A 13,328-nucleotide genomic window follows, 5' to 3' on the forward strand; every position below is an offset into this window, starting at 1 on the left:
AACTCGAGCTGGTGCTCGACTGGGCCCGTGCTGAGTACAAGGTACGATTTACTTACTTACTGGTAACTTACTCACCTCAGTAAAGCTACCAGGCCTTTAGGGAGTGGAAACACGCGCGCACTGAACCCGGCGGTGACATTGGCGGCGATACGACGCATGGTGGACCATCTGCAGCACATGCGGTGGCCTCGGAGGGCGCTGTCTCGGATGGTGACACCAGTGACAGCAGCATGCCGTCCTTGCTCACAGTGGGCGGCTCAGACTCGGAGTAGTGTTCGAGTAGCAGTACATATGTTTTCGCGTGTACAGAATCAAGAATGGCAACGTTTTCCGGGTGTTTATGTTTGTGGGATCCACACCCTAACCCGAGGCCAACCCGCGGCGGGTACGGGTAGCGCCTGACCCGCACGACTCGGTGCCTAAGCCATGACCCGTTCAAACCCTCGGGTGCACGGGTGCGGGTTCTACGGGTACGGGTACGGGTACGCAGAAATTGACCCGGGGGTGACCCGTGATGAACCCTAATCTTGCGAGGCAGTCGTGTGAGTGCGACGAATGTGAAAGGGATCGGACACGATTTGGATGCAGGCATCCTAACAGATGTGCTGAAGCGGCTGCGAAAGCGATCAGCAAGCTAGCGCCGAAATGGAATCCGAATGTGGCTGGAAATGAAGATGGGTTAACACTTACCGCGTCAAGAAAGGGGGAGAATAGTGTAGCCAGACTTGAAAACGAACGAATTTTTTTCGACCCATCAATAGAGCAAGGGACGCCTCTTGCAATGGCCTTTAGGGTGTTCACGAGCGGAAAATGGTTGGGAGATAAGCTAAATGCGGCCCTGCGTCCTGCGTCGACGTTTGAGGTGGAAAGGGAAGAAACAGAAGTGTATACAGATGGATCGTGCCTGCGAGGGGGAGATGAAGATGCGGCGGCAGGGTGTGGTGTGTGGTTCGCGTCCCAAGACCCAAGGAATGTTGGAATGCGAGTCCCAACAGACGTACAGTCAAACCAAACTGCTGAAATGTACGCAGTAACGTTAGCGCACCGGATGGTGCCGCCGTTCGCGCCACTACATATAGTAAGTGACTCGAAATATGTCATCGAAGGACTTACGATACACCTTCCTAAGTGGGAAAGGAGAGGTTGGATCGGAGTCGCGAATGCAGACGTAGTGCAGGAAACGGTTGCGTTGCTAAGAAGTAGGTCTGCGAGGACGACTTTCCGATGGGTTAAAGGGCATGCTGGAATTGAAGGAAATGAGGAGGCGGACAAACTGGCGGGTAAAGCGAGTGCCATGTTACCTGCGGCTCGGCCGCTATTTCCGCTTCACCCTACCAAATATCTCCAGAATGGAGCTGCACTAGCGTACTTAACGCAACGGATGGCATATAAAGGTATCCTGATGGAGAGAAAACGTGAAGAAAGGCGGAGTACGGTCAGAAATCTGGCAAAGGTTAAGGCCGCAATCAAAGAACTTACGGGGCGGGCTATCACAGAAGCGACGATATGGAAATGTCTGAGGAATGAAGCAATTGCAAGGAAAACAAGGGACTTCCTGTGGAAAGCGTTGCATGATGCATATAAAGTTGGAGCTTTCTGGGAAAATATCCCGGGATACGAGACTAGAGCAGTCTGCAAAAGATGCGGAGTATGTGAAACAATGGAGCATATACTTGTGGAATGCAGCGCGCCTGGACAGAAGACGGTGTGGGGTGTCGCAAAGGAACTCCTAGGGCGAAAGGACGTCGAGTTAGGAGAAGTACGGCTGGGACTGGTACTGGGAGGACAAGCCGCAAACGTGCTGGATAGCAACGGCAAAGTTAGGGTAGGAGTAACGAGGCTTCTCAGAATAATTGTGTCGGAAACGGCGAGATGCATATGGGTCTTGAGGTGTGAAAGAGTAATTGCATGGGAGGATACACCTGAGAGATATCACTCAGATGACGAAGTAACCAACAGGGTGATGGCGGCCCTTACGAGCAGACTTACGATGGACTGTTCCCTTGCGAACATGAGAAAACTGGGAAGAAAGACACCAAGTAAAAATGTGGTACTCGCCACATGGTCGGGTGTACTGCAAAACGAGGAAGACTTACCGGAAGATTGGATGCGGACGAAGGGGGTTTTAGTGGGTAAACCAGATAGAATTAGGGAGCCGGACTAGACAAACGGCATTCCTAAGTAGGGAGTCCCACACTGTAAGCCTAGGCTTGCGTGCGTAATGCATTTCCCCCTTAGGTGTAAAAGGGTTCGTCCCTTGCTAACCTTGCAATTATCAGGAAGGATATAGACTTATCCGCGCCTGATAAGCACCTTAAAAAAAAAAGAAAAAGATAACTAATATTGGTGAGTGGTAACGCCGCGCATTCGGTGGACGGACCTCAAGAATTTGATCTATGCATGCCAATATGTCCCCAACGACCTCGAAAGGCGGACTAGTTATATAACGCAAGAAAGGCATCACCATGAACGCCGTATCTGGATTCAAAGGGTCTTGGAGGATGTCCAGGAGAGGTACACAGTGATTCCGGGGGTCAAGACGGAGGAGCTCGGATGACAGATACGACGCTACCTGTAGCTCCGGTGAATCACTTGGGGTGCGCTTCAAATAGACGAGGGTCCCGTCAGACATCCGCGTAGCATCAAGGACGCTAGTTCTGAACTGCTTGATGTCAGCGTTCAAGTTCAGAGCATAGTCAAGCCAATGATACTTACTGGTAAACGGTACTCGTCTTCTACCTTGTACGCTGTTCCCATCGGTTTGCCCCTCCAAGAAGGTACCCAGTCGCGTCTGTAGCGTGGTCGTAACATGTACCCGCGGGATTCAAGAAATTCTTGGCGGTCCCTCTGATAGAGCTCTTCCGTCGACAGTCGACATAACATATCCTCCGGGTCGGTCCTACCCTCAGGGTGTTGGCTGAGGGTCATAACTGGCTTGAATGAGCAGTGTTCTTACGGGAGGTATAGGAAACAGTGGTGTGAGTGAGAGCAGGGGGTGCGCACACCGTGAGTCTTGTTAGGTCTTGAATTAGACGCTCGTTATTGTTTATGTTCTGACCTGGGAACATACAGCGAAGCCCTGACCTTACCATGTTTTTATGGCGCTGTTGGCTGACGAGGATCGTCAAGATCAAGTCAAGTATAACTGCCCAGATGAAGAGGTCGAAAAGGCTGCTTACCAGGGTCGCGTGGACAGCTCAGGGTTAATCGCGAGTCGGAGTGGTAGTAGACGTGTCTCACCGCATTCTGAAGACGGAAGCTACATTTGAGAGAATATTGATACAGATGGTGCCGAGTCTCGATCCAGAAAACCCTATCTCGGGCGGTGAGATGCTATGGCGGAACTGCAAGTGGAGCATTTGTATTGCGCTGCAAAGTTGCGGGAAGCTCGAAAAGAGGGATTTGGCGCAGATTTGCTGGAGCTGGACCGTCGGCGTCGAGTTTCTTTCTAGAGCGATCGGTCTATCGAATCCGGTCAGCAGTTTTCTAAATTGATAGAGGAGAAAGACCTCATACGATCGCAGCATTAGCGAGCCCGCGCTCGAGGCCCTCGAGCAGAGTGCACGCCTTGCAAAGTTCGTTGCTTGACATGTATCCGCAGCGCTTACAAATTTCTACAAGCGAAACCCCGTTAGCAGATGTGCATGTGAGAAGGCGCGGAGATGTACGCTGGATCTTTTGCGTAGCTTTCACATCGTCCTTGACCTCGAAAGCTTCCCCGGAGTGGATGATATCAATGATGGCGCTCGGGCGAGCGGCCTCGAGGTCCTTCAAGAAGACTCGAGCGTGCCCCCGGTAAGCATCGGGCGAGTAGATGCACTCTGTCGAGAAGTAGTCTAGCTTCTTGAAATAGGCATACCTAGGCATACAGTAAGTGATTGGTCCACAGTAGTCATGAGGAATGACGTACATGACGATCTCCTTCTCGTACGCGTACTTGAACGGCTTGGATCTCTTGATGGTATCTTCCCCCTGGGTACAGATAGAAGTACATCGACCCAAACGCGCAATGTCTCCTCTCATGACTGGTCCGCATGTTGAGCGAACCGCGTACTGATTGAGTGGTTGGGTGGACTTACTGTTCATCAGCACCGTCTCCGCGATATCATCCGCGTTGTGACCGGTGACAATGTGGTCGACATTGAGGGTGGCGGCTCCCCGATCGAGTGCCTGCCTTCGGAAAACACCGCAGAATGTGCAGTTATTCTTCTTCCCAACTTGCGAGACGATCGCGTCCATGGTCCATCCATACAGCTCGTCATATGACAGAATCTTGAGCGGCATGTCGTACTGTTGTTGATTCCGTTTCACCGTCTGGTGTAGTACTGTTTAGATGGTATAATGCGGGCTGGGAGTGCACGTACCTCCAGGGAGTCATCTCGATACCCGGTTATGCCTTCGTCTATCGACAAAAGGAAGAGGTCCAAGCCGTAGTCGTACCGCTCGTTCAGAGCCTTCATGACATGCGCCAGCACAGTAGAATCTAGTTCATGCTGAGAAACTGAGAACTTCGTGCGCACACTCCCAGCAAGCGAGCCTACCTTTACCGCCCGAGGCCCCGATCGCTACTCTGTCTCCTCGTTTGAAGAGCTGAGCCTCTTGAATCGTGTTGTGGACCTCCGTCTCAAAGACATAGAAGAAACACTCCTTGCATATTTGTTGCCCAGTCTTTGGTCGCTTGAGTATCGCGCGAGCATCGTCGCAGAGAGCGCAAGTCCGGGGAGGCATGATCGACGTTCGGGTCAAAGTTTCCTGAGCGGCGTCTAGCGAAATTATAGCAGGAAGCGCCCATATTCGCGCTCTGCCACAAGCCTCCATCCTTCTCAGCCGTCCTCTTTACCACCCCCGGGCCTCAGTACTGCCAACATGCCTAGGGAGAACAGGAAGCGAGGCAAGAAACATAAGAAGACGGCAGAGGAAGTCGCTGATGTCGTCCAGGACGCTGCACCGTACATCGAGGAGCAGGAGGCCGGCCCGTCCTGGATTGTCCCTGCGCGCGAGGAGCCTACGATCGACCCGAACGCGCCGTTTGGCTATGTCGATGCAGAAGTGAAGGCATACTTCCGGACAGTGGATGTTCAAATACGCGAATGGCAGGAGACGAAACCTGAGGTGGAAGAGGACGCGGACGTCGACCCCAACGAAGGTACGTTGCTTCTTGCTTGTCATGAGAACTGGTGTTCACGCTTTCTTCGCAGACAGACGGCTGTTCTTCGTAGCCGGTTTGACCGAGATGGCGGAGAAGGAAAAACAGCTTGCCACGGACCCGGATTGCTCAACAATCTTGGAACGAATGATCCACTCCATGGACGACTTCGTCCGGCGCGTTTTCATGGACAAGCTCAGCGGCTCGTCAGTCGCTTTCCCCCAAGCTCTCATCGGGTGTCTCACTGATACTAGGTTGTCAGGTTTGAGCAGCTCAGCAAACATCGCTTTGCGTCACATGTCTGTCAAACCTTGCTCACGGTGGCTGCCGACACCGTCTCTCGGGAGGTCCGTTCCTTGACTCCCCTATGCCGTCAATTCGCTTAACGCGAGACACAGGCCCGTGGTATCTTCCCTCCTCTGCCGGAGTCCGGCGAGGAGGAAGGCGAGTTACACACCATGACCCAGTTGATACTGGATGCGTGCGAGGTATGTTGGATCCATGCGGTGTATCTGTTTGTTGCTCACCTCCGTACAGGAGCTCCTCCCTTCTTTCTCATCTCTCGTTCTGGACCCATTCGCGTCTCATGTTATCCGGGCCCTACTGCTGCTCTTGGCTCCGGACGTGCTCGGTGCTACGGACCACGCTAACGGGTCGAGTCGAGCTGGCTCCGCACTTCGCTCGAAGAAGAGCGCGGCTTATAAAGCGAGACAAGGCTCTATGAAGTCCGTTTTCACGCAGGGGGAGGCCCAGGGGGCTCAGCCGATCAGAAGTACGCCAAAAGAGTTCCGTAAAGCCGCCCTGCGTTTCGTAGCTGCTCTGCGGGAACAGCTGGGCGAGAATGAGGTCCGTGCCTTGGCAGCCAATCAAGTCGCCAGTCCGGTTCTCCAGGTATGTTACCGCATGGATTCATCTCGTCTCATGCTAAATAGTGTGCTGGCAGCTGATACTAGAGCTCGAAGCTGCATATGGGAAGGCAGATGCCCCCGGATCCATAACGGACCATGTCCTGGCTGGGCTCATCACCCTGATTCGTGAGCATTGCACCCGTATCCCTCCCTCCGGATTGTATATTGAGACTTGTATTGCAGACACAAATCCTGAAGAGACAGCTCCAGAATCAGAGTATCTCATGACACTCCTTCGTGACCCCACATCATCCCATCTCCTGGAGACACTCGTTCGCCGCTCCCCAGAACGCGTTTTTGACTCCTTGTGGCGGACATACTTTGTGGGGAAGCTGGCCCGCCTCGCTGTCCATCCCGTAGCGAATTTCGTGGTTGCGAAGGCCTTCGAGCGTGTCAACGCTGAGCAATTGGACGCCGCAGTACAGGAGCTTCAGGGAGTATCCGGGAAGATCGTTAGTGAGTGTTCTGTCTACGAGAAACCGCTAAGGCTCTTACGAGCACGTCCGTTTCCCAGAGAATGCACGAACAGGTGTTCTACGGGCATTGGTCTACCGCTCGGCTACCTTGCACGACAGCGCAGAGGGTGTTATGCAGGTAAGGGTTCTATCACGCTTTATGCCGCACTGTCTGACATCGGCTCGCAGCTTATCACAGCCGCGTTCGACCTCGACTCGGAAGAAAACAAGAAAATGCTCGTCCCTTGCATACTCAGGCTCAAGTCGCTAGCTGTAAGTGTAGTGATTCTGGCTCTAGTCGGCTAGAGTCGCTGCTAACGAGTGCGTAGGAGTATCGGCGTGCAGTCGAATCAGCTAGCAAAGCTGCCGATAATCAGCCAGAGGACGAACCTCGATTCAAGCGAAAGAAGGCGGACGACCCCTTGGAGCCTTCGACACAAGGGGCCGTCCTACTCCAATCCATTCTCCGGTTGCCCCCTCCACACGTCAACGTCGTACTGGATAGGTAATGCCTCTCTGGCTCGTCCGTGTTCTCAATTGTGCTAAACTACTACCTGGAAAGCCTGCAGGCCATAGGTGTAGACGAGCTCGTACAGATGGCGTACCACGTTACCAGCTCTCGCGTGCTCGATGCCGTACTCGAATCGCCAACCGTGCTACACAAAGACAAGCGGAAGTTTGTGATGACGTTCATCGGCCACTACCACCTTCTCGTCGACGATCGCATTGGCAGCCGCGTCGGTGAGCGGTGCTGGGCGTTTGCTGATCCCTACCTGAAGGTACGCATCTTCTGTGCGCGCTCGCTTTCGTAAACATTTTCCGGTCTAAACGTACACTTAACGCAGGAAAAGATCGCGCGATCGGTCATCCCCTACGAACACGCCCTTGCGGGGTCGGCATTCGGGAAGTTCTTCATGCGTCCCTTAGCACTACACGTCCTGCAGCGCGACCCCGAGCGCTGGAAGAGCATGCAATCTACCCCCAAACCTCCCCCGCCCGCCCCCGCGCGAACGCAGGCACCGTCTGTAGACGCCGTTGCCGCTGTCGTGGATATGTCAGAACACTCGCCGAGCAAGTCTCACAAAGGCAAAGGCAAAGGCAATGGGCAGGATGAGATTGACGCGCTTTTCGACGCGACGCTCGGCAAGAAGATCAAGAAGGCGGGGCTCGCTAGCACCGCACCCGCTCAGGAGGACGGTGCAACAGAGGCCGCAGCGGGCAAGGCCAAGAAGCATCGCGAAGGGGATCACAAGGAAAAAGAGGCGAAAGGGAAAGGTAAGAGCAAGAAACGGAAGGAGAGAGACGAGGGCGACGATGCAGAGGACAAGGATCTCAAGGATGTCCTGGGAGCCATCCGCGCCGCGCCTAAGGAGGATAAGGGGCCCAAGAGGAAACGGGGACACTAGTCCTAGTGACCGCCTCCCATCTTTCAAAAGTACGCTATGTTCACATCGTCTAGCTATTCGTTATCAAAGGAGTATTATCGCCGCTTTAGATAACAGCATCCGCTTGCGCCGCCTTTCGGCATGTTCTCCACCTCTTCCTGCCCTTCTCGGAACGGTCCTGACTGGTACTGTCTGCGCGGAGGAGCTACCGTATGCCACTTTCTATGCGGCAAGCTTGCATGTGCCACCGGGCGCCACGAAGCGCCTGCGACATTACGACTCGCAAGAGCGGTTGCCGGTCAGGCCTCAGGACTCAGAGGTAAAAGAAGAATTCTCTTGCGTCTACGGTCTGATAACCTGACTCCGACAAGCTTGGCGACCCCTCCTGCTGAACTGTTTTGAAGTTAACATATCACAATGCAGGAGAACAAGAGTTCAGGATCCGGAGTGATCAATTTCCAAATGAAGTAGCCTCCGTGTGAGTACCACTTCACGGTCTTGTCTCTCTTTCGATGGCTTTTGTCTTTCTATCTTCGGCACAGGACCCACAACATCGGCCGTTGCTGGGAAGTGGTATATAACGCCAGTTGCGGAACTCCCTGGTGCTAGCCCTCGTTCTCATCTCTGACACCTCTGTCTACACCTACTACTAACCAGGATGTCCTCTGAAGATGGAGACGACTCTGTATTTGAAGAGTTGAGGGACGTGGAAATATACTGGGCGGAGAAATATGAGCTCTTCGAGGCCCACGGGTACGCACTGCGTCCTCGATACCGGCCGGGCTGGAAACCATCTTGGATTGGCAAACCGCCCATTGCAATCATGTATGCGGAGGACGCGCTCTCATTACATGTGAGATCTTACCAGACGCGTTCAAGTGTGAAGGCTAACACATCCTAGGCAAGAATCAACGTCATAGATGCGACACGCATATCCGATGGCAGACTCGTCTATCTCAAGAAGATCGACTCCGACTCCGAAGAGCTCAAACTGTTGCAGTACCTCACATCTCCAGAGTTGCTTGAAGATCCATATAATCACTGCGTGCCCCTACTGGACGTTATCTACGACCCGTCTGATCCTCAGACTTGTTTCGTTGTCATGCCGTTTTTGCGGTACATTGACCATCCTCCGTTTGAACTTGTCGAAGACATGCTCGAGTGCGGCGAGCGTATCCTCGAGGTGCGCGCCACATCGTCTGCTCGTCGAATACCGTTACTCACATCAAACGGCAGGGGCTCGTCTTTCTACACGATTGTGGCGTAGCCCACCGGTGCGTCTATCACTCCTGCTTAACGCGGAGCTACTGACAAGTTGCTACTGTCCAGTGACTGCGCTTATAAGAATATAATGATGGACGCCACGGCTGTCTTTCCCAAAGGCTTCCACCCCATGGCGGAAACGACACTCCCAGACCTTTCGGGGCTCGCCCCTTTCGTGCGCCGCATAGACGTACCCGTCAAGTACTACTTCATCGACTTCGGCATATCCACACAGTTTGCCCCGGACCAGCACCCTCGGCTTGTTCTCGGAACGGATGGCCTGGACGACGAGGTCCCCGAGCTGTCTAACACAGTACCGTATGACCCCTTCAAGACCGATATCTTCATCATCGGGAACCTTCTACGCCAGCAGTTTCTGCAAGTACGTGCTCCACCTCTAGTCCCACCTTGTTCATAGACTTACACCTTGCGCTGTCACCAGAGATACTCGAACACAGAAGAGCTCAACCCTCTCGTCAAGCGCATGCGCAGCAAAGAGCCGAGCCAGCGTCCGAGCGCACGCGAAGCTCTCCGCGACTGGAAAGCCATCCGAAGGCAAATCCACGGCATCCGGCGGTACTGGCGGCTGCGCCCTCCGAGCCACGAAGAGCCGTGGCCTCTGACGCTCTGGTTCGAATTTAAGGCCTGCGTGAGCTTTAGTCCTCTGGTCCTCTCCCCTAACCGTGTTCATTAACGCCGTTGCTGGCAGATTCTCGCCGTCCTCAGGTACTGGGGGTCTCCGAATTGACTGGCTCGAGGCGCACCCTACGGATTGATTATGGCCCCGATACCCTCCTTCTACCCACTGTTCATGTATGCTTTCTACCATTTACTTTGTTGCTGGATGTACAGTACACTCAAACTCTATGACATTGTTCCGCATACATCAGATGTAGCATTTCCCCCGGGCCCCCTGTCGTCCAATACTTGACCACCGCAGTTGAGCTAACTCACTATGAACATCATTGAGCGTTACGGGAAGTCTAACCGGAAATTATAAATCATCGCCAGCGGACACCACTAAGCTCTGAACATCAGCCACGCGAACGAGCGAATCGGAGCGTGCTTTCGATTTCGACTGGGCGCGAGGGTGTTGCTCGGCCGCCATGACCGTGCGCAAGTCGGATTCGTCGCTGAGGGTCACCCTCGCGCGTACGCAAATAGATCAGAGGCTGCAGCGGATGTCAGCCTCCTGCTAGCCTCTGCCCGCCTCGAAGGGAATAAAAATCGCGCTAGAACGCCTTCACTCCTCATTCGCGCTCTGTTCCCCCCTCCCTCCCCCCTCCCTCCCCCAGCACCCGCTATGAGTCACCACGCCGACAGGCAGGGGCCTTCAAGATACGGGCTCTATCCTGGCGTCAGCGATGTTCCCGATTGCCGATGGGCAGGGCCGCTCCAAGCGTCGTCAGAGTACTGCAAGCAAGCGGTCAGAAGCTCCTTAAGAATGAAAGCATATCGAGTCGAAGGTGGGAAGGTGAGTGTTTCCTGTTCCCGAGGGAGGGACTTCTGTCCTGGCGCATACCTTTTCGTGGTCCTCGGGATAAGTACCTGCTCGTGTGCGGCCTCTCGGGGCGGCGCATGGGTGGGGAAACCAAAATGCGTTTTCTGTTTTCTCCGTTCCGGGGAGGGGCTGTTCGTCTGGGGTTTCGTAGACGCGCTTACTCGGTAGGCTAGACGTCGTTTCTTGATAGCAAAGAGACAGCTTTGCCTCATGTACTCCGGATGCTTTAGGACAGCATAGGTTGATGTCCATCTAGGGTGGAGTTTCCTGGGCGTGTGGGGGCGGAGTGGTATACGATTACGCAGTGATCTAATACACGCGAGTCGTTCCAAACAGTAGAGTGTATAGAAATCTGCATACCTTTCAACCAGCCCTCCCCGCCGCTTTCACATATAAACATTGAACGTTGAACGCTCGGCACTCCTCCCTCCTATTCCTCTTCGGCCTGCTGTGAGCATAAGATCATATAACCTCGTGAACCCAGGCTCGCGAGACATGCACGCGCTTCTTCAAGCGTTGTCGGTCTGCACAGATATCTTGTTCAGCGACTTGCCGAGCGAGAGTCAAACATCGCGGTGGTGGCGGTCAGAGGCCCTTTGGGCGCCTGGGTTATAGGTCCCATAGTCACGGAGTTTGAATACGCATTTGCGCGTCTATCTGCTGTGGCGACGCCTCGAACGGAGTCACGGTCTAGGACGCCCGGCGACCACCTTGCTCCTCAAACTTCGCGATCCCCCCAACCTCTGAGACCTGCTAGACGCGGCCTTAGCAGGCTCAGTTCTGCTGGGTATATTATACAGCTTCTTGAACAACGCTAGGCCGAACCCAAAGGCACACGCACTTACGATCCACTTCACTGACGACCTGCTACATTCGCCTCATCCCTGCTCAAGCAATGGATACATATTTTGGTTGCACCATAGAAAACCTCCGTTTAGGCGGCCATGAGACCTATTGGAGAGACCTGTTCTCATTTCTGGAGTCACACGGATACACGCTACGCCCCCGCTATCGTCCAGGATGGGAACCGCCGTGGCCGCCTACTCCCGAAATACCCTTTGCTTCGACCGAGGATTGCATAGGTCTTCCGGTGTGTAATTTCCGCCATATTTTTTACTTATGTCGGGCTGAACACGGAGATCGAGCTTTATCGCAGTCGCATGATAGATGCAACACGCGTCTCAGACGGCAAGCTGGTAATGTTGAAGGCGATTCCGTCCACATCTACAGAGGTGGACATATGCCGCTACTTTTCGTCCGAACCTCTTTGCAATGACCCTCGCAACCGGTGCATCCCGTTACTGGATGTACTATCGCATCCGGACGACCCTGACGTCTGCATTATGGTCATGCCATACCTTCGGAATATCGACCAGCCACTGTTCGACACGGTTGAGGATATCCTCGAGTGTGGCGCGCAGATACTTGATGTATGTTATTCCTCCCTCTGGACCATCACTCACTCATATTGTCCTCCAGGGACTATTGTTCATGCATGAACACAATGTAGCTCATCGGTATGTTGTCTAGTTACTTTTTCTCTTGCAGCTTCGTTCTAACTCCGAGCCTGTAGTGACTGCGCATACCGCAACGTTATGATGGATGCCACTGCCATGAACCCGAGCGGGTACCACCCTCTTCATTGGAGGATGCTGCCCGATACAGTAACCCCTGCGCCCACGCTTCCTCGCTCGAGCGTCCCGGTCACTTACTACCTCATCGACTTCGGTATCTCCACGCGTTTCTCCCCCGACGACCCTTCAAAGTTGGTGGTCGGGACCAAAGGTTTAGAAACGACTGTTCCTGAACTGTCGGCGACGGTCCCATACGATCCATTCAAGACGGATATTTACATCCTCGGCGCCCTATTCCGTCAGGAGTTCCTTGATGTGCGCCCTCTCTCACTCTGACTTCGCTCATCATACTAAATGCGATGACTAGAAATACTCGAACGTGGGGATGCTGGCTCCCCTCATTGCCTCGATGACGGTGAAGGATCCGGCCGCGCGTCCTGATGCTGCTGCGGCACTCGAGGCGTGGCGACTCATGCGCAAACAAACCGCCGCGGGTCACAGACAATGGAGGGCCAAAGGGCGCGACGAGTCTCTGCTAGGTAGCGTCCTCCGCGACGCGCTGCTGCTAGTGAGTATGGCGACTCAACCTGACCTTCGATTGTCCTGACGGCGTGTGGACAGCTGGGCGCACCTGCCATGCCGCCGCCACTTCCTCAGATCCGAGAGTCACTATGAGTCTGAAGGACATCACCGCCGCCTCTCAGATCGCGTAGCCCAGGATGCGCACACAGACGTCATTAGCTCACTCTGTTCCGTGCGCGCGAGCGTCCTTATTTGCGGATCACATAGTAACGTGTCACCCGTACGCAAGGCCTCGTTTACGATCGCGTATACCCGCATGACTTGTACTATTATGTTTCCATGTCCTCATGCTGTGCCCGGTTATGCTGTGGATGTCTTCTATTGTCTCCTTGATTTTCCAAGTTATTGAATGCACCCACTTGTTCAAGTCTGTAGACGTCCACCACGCTCCAGTCTTCTAGGCCAGCTTCCAGTCTCTCCAGAAGATCTCCGCTCAGCTCAACCGGTCCCACTGGCATCATGACGCGCTCTATCCTCAAGCGTTTGCGGGACGGTATCACCGGTGGGGGGGGGG

General features: G+C 54.0%; 5 protein-coding genes across 5 annotated transcripts in view; 3 read left to right on the forward strand and 2 right to left on the reverse strand.

Annotated features, from left to right (window-relative positions):
• Nucleotides 1-2,883, reverse strand: part of TRAVEDRAFT_116861 (uncharacterized protein) — a gene marked incomplete at both ends in the record, with an annotated part of 28,057 nt that extends 25,174 nt beyond the window's left edge. Inside the window, 2 exons of the mRNA XM_008037629.1 lie at nucleotides 2,381-2,662; nucleotides 2,716-2,883. Of these exons, the coding sequence (XP_008035820.1) occupies nucleotides 2,381-2,662; nucleotides 2,716-2,883 (450 nt within the window). The remainder of the gene's footprint in view (nucleotides 1-2,380; nucleotides 2,663-2,715) is intronic.
• Nucleotides 2,884-3,333: 450 nt separating this feature from the next.
• TRAVEDRAFT_116153 (cytoplasmic tRNA 2-thiolation protein 1) lies at nucleotides 3,334-4,728 on the reverse strand (the record flags this gene model as incomplete). Its single annotated transcript, XM_008037630.1, has 7 exons — nucleotides 3,334-3,462; nucleotides 3,517-3,614; nucleotides 3,669-3,859; nucleotides 3,911-4,025; nucleotides 4,080-4,314; nucleotides 4,365-4,483; nucleotides 4,542-4,728. 7 exons carry the CDS (start codon nucleotides 4,726-4,728, stop codon nucleotides 3,334-3,336), a joined length of 1,074 nt encoding a protein of 357 aa, XP_008035821.1.
• A 127-nt stretch (nucleotides 4,729-4,855) lies between these two features.
• Nucleotides 4,856-7,915, forward strand: TRAVEDRAFT_70308 (ARM repeat-containing protein; the record flags this gene model as incomplete). The annotated part of the gene is made up of 12 exons (XM_008037631.1): nucleotides 4,856-5,146; nucleotides 5,199-5,352; nucleotides 5,409-5,493; nucleotides 5,545-5,634; nucleotides 5,684-6,037; nucleotides 6,090-6,180; nucleotides 6,238-6,510; nucleotides 6,569-6,648; nucleotides 6,699-6,782; nucleotides 6,839-7,014; nucleotides 7,072-7,288; nucleotides 7,355-7,915. The coding sequence occupies exons 1-12, from the start codon at nucleotides 4,867-4,869 to the stop codon at nucleotides 7,913-7,915; spliced, it is 2,445 nt and encodes an 814-aa protein (XP_008035822.1). The 5' UTR covers nucleotides 4,856-4,866.
• A 637-nt stretch (nucleotides 7,916-8,552) lies between these two features.
• Nucleotides 8,553-9,905, forward strand: TRAVEDRAFT_44958 (uncharacterized protein; the record flags this gene model as incomplete). The annotated part of the gene is made up of 6 exons (XM_008036902.1): nucleotides 8,553-8,747; nucleotides 8,796-9,077; nucleotides 9,131-9,168; nucleotides 9,224-9,539; nucleotides 9,600-9,806; nucleotides 9,867-9,905. 6 exons carry the CDS (start codon nucleotides 8,553-8,555, stop codon nucleotides 9,903-9,905), a joined length of 1,077 nt encoding a protein of 358 aa, XP_008035093.1.
• A 1,619-nt stretch (nucleotides 9,906-11,524) lies between these two features.
• On the forward strand, nucleotides 11,525-13,086 carry TRAVEDRAFT_27493 (uncharacterized protein). Its single transcript, XM_008036679.1, has 6 exons — nucleotides 11,525-11,748; nucleotides 11,804-12,088; nucleotides 12,138-12,175; nucleotides 12,232-12,547; nucleotides 12,600-12,800; nucleotides 12,854-13,086. The coding sequence occupies exons 1-6, from the start codon at nucleotides 11,554-11,556 to the stop codon at nucleotides 12,905-12,907; spliced, it is 1,089 nt and encodes a 362-aa protein (XP_008034870.1). The 5' UTR covers nucleotides 11,525-11,553; the 3' UTR covers nucleotides 12,908-13,086.
• Nucleotides 13,087-13,328: the final 242 nt, after the last annotated feature.

This window comes from Trametes versicolor, assembly GCF_000271585.1.
Source record: "Trametes versicolor FP-101664 SS1 unplaced genomic scaffold TRAVEscaffold_3, whole genome shotgun sequence".
In the NCBI taxonomy this organism is placed as follows: Eukaryota; Fungi; Basidiomycota; class Agaricomycetes; order Polyporales; family Polyporaceae; genus Trametes; species Trametes versicolor.

What these genes read in the sequence shown, in the direction of transcription:
- TRAVEDRAFT_27493 (XM_008036679.1), top strand. Translation starts at nt 11,554, where the DNA reads ATGGATACATATTTTGGTTGCACCATAGAAAACCTCCGTTTAGGCGGC. An exon ending in AGGATTGCATAGGTCTTCCG is followed by an intron (nt 11,749 to 11,803) that starts GTGTGTAATTTC and finishes ACGGAGATCGAG; the next exon opens with CTTTATCGCAGTCGCATGAT. An exon ending in TCCGTCAGGAGTTCCTTGAT is followed by an intron (nt 12,548 to 12,599) that starts GTGCGCCCTCTC and finishes TGCGATGACTAG; the next exon opens with AAATACTCGAACGTGGGGAT.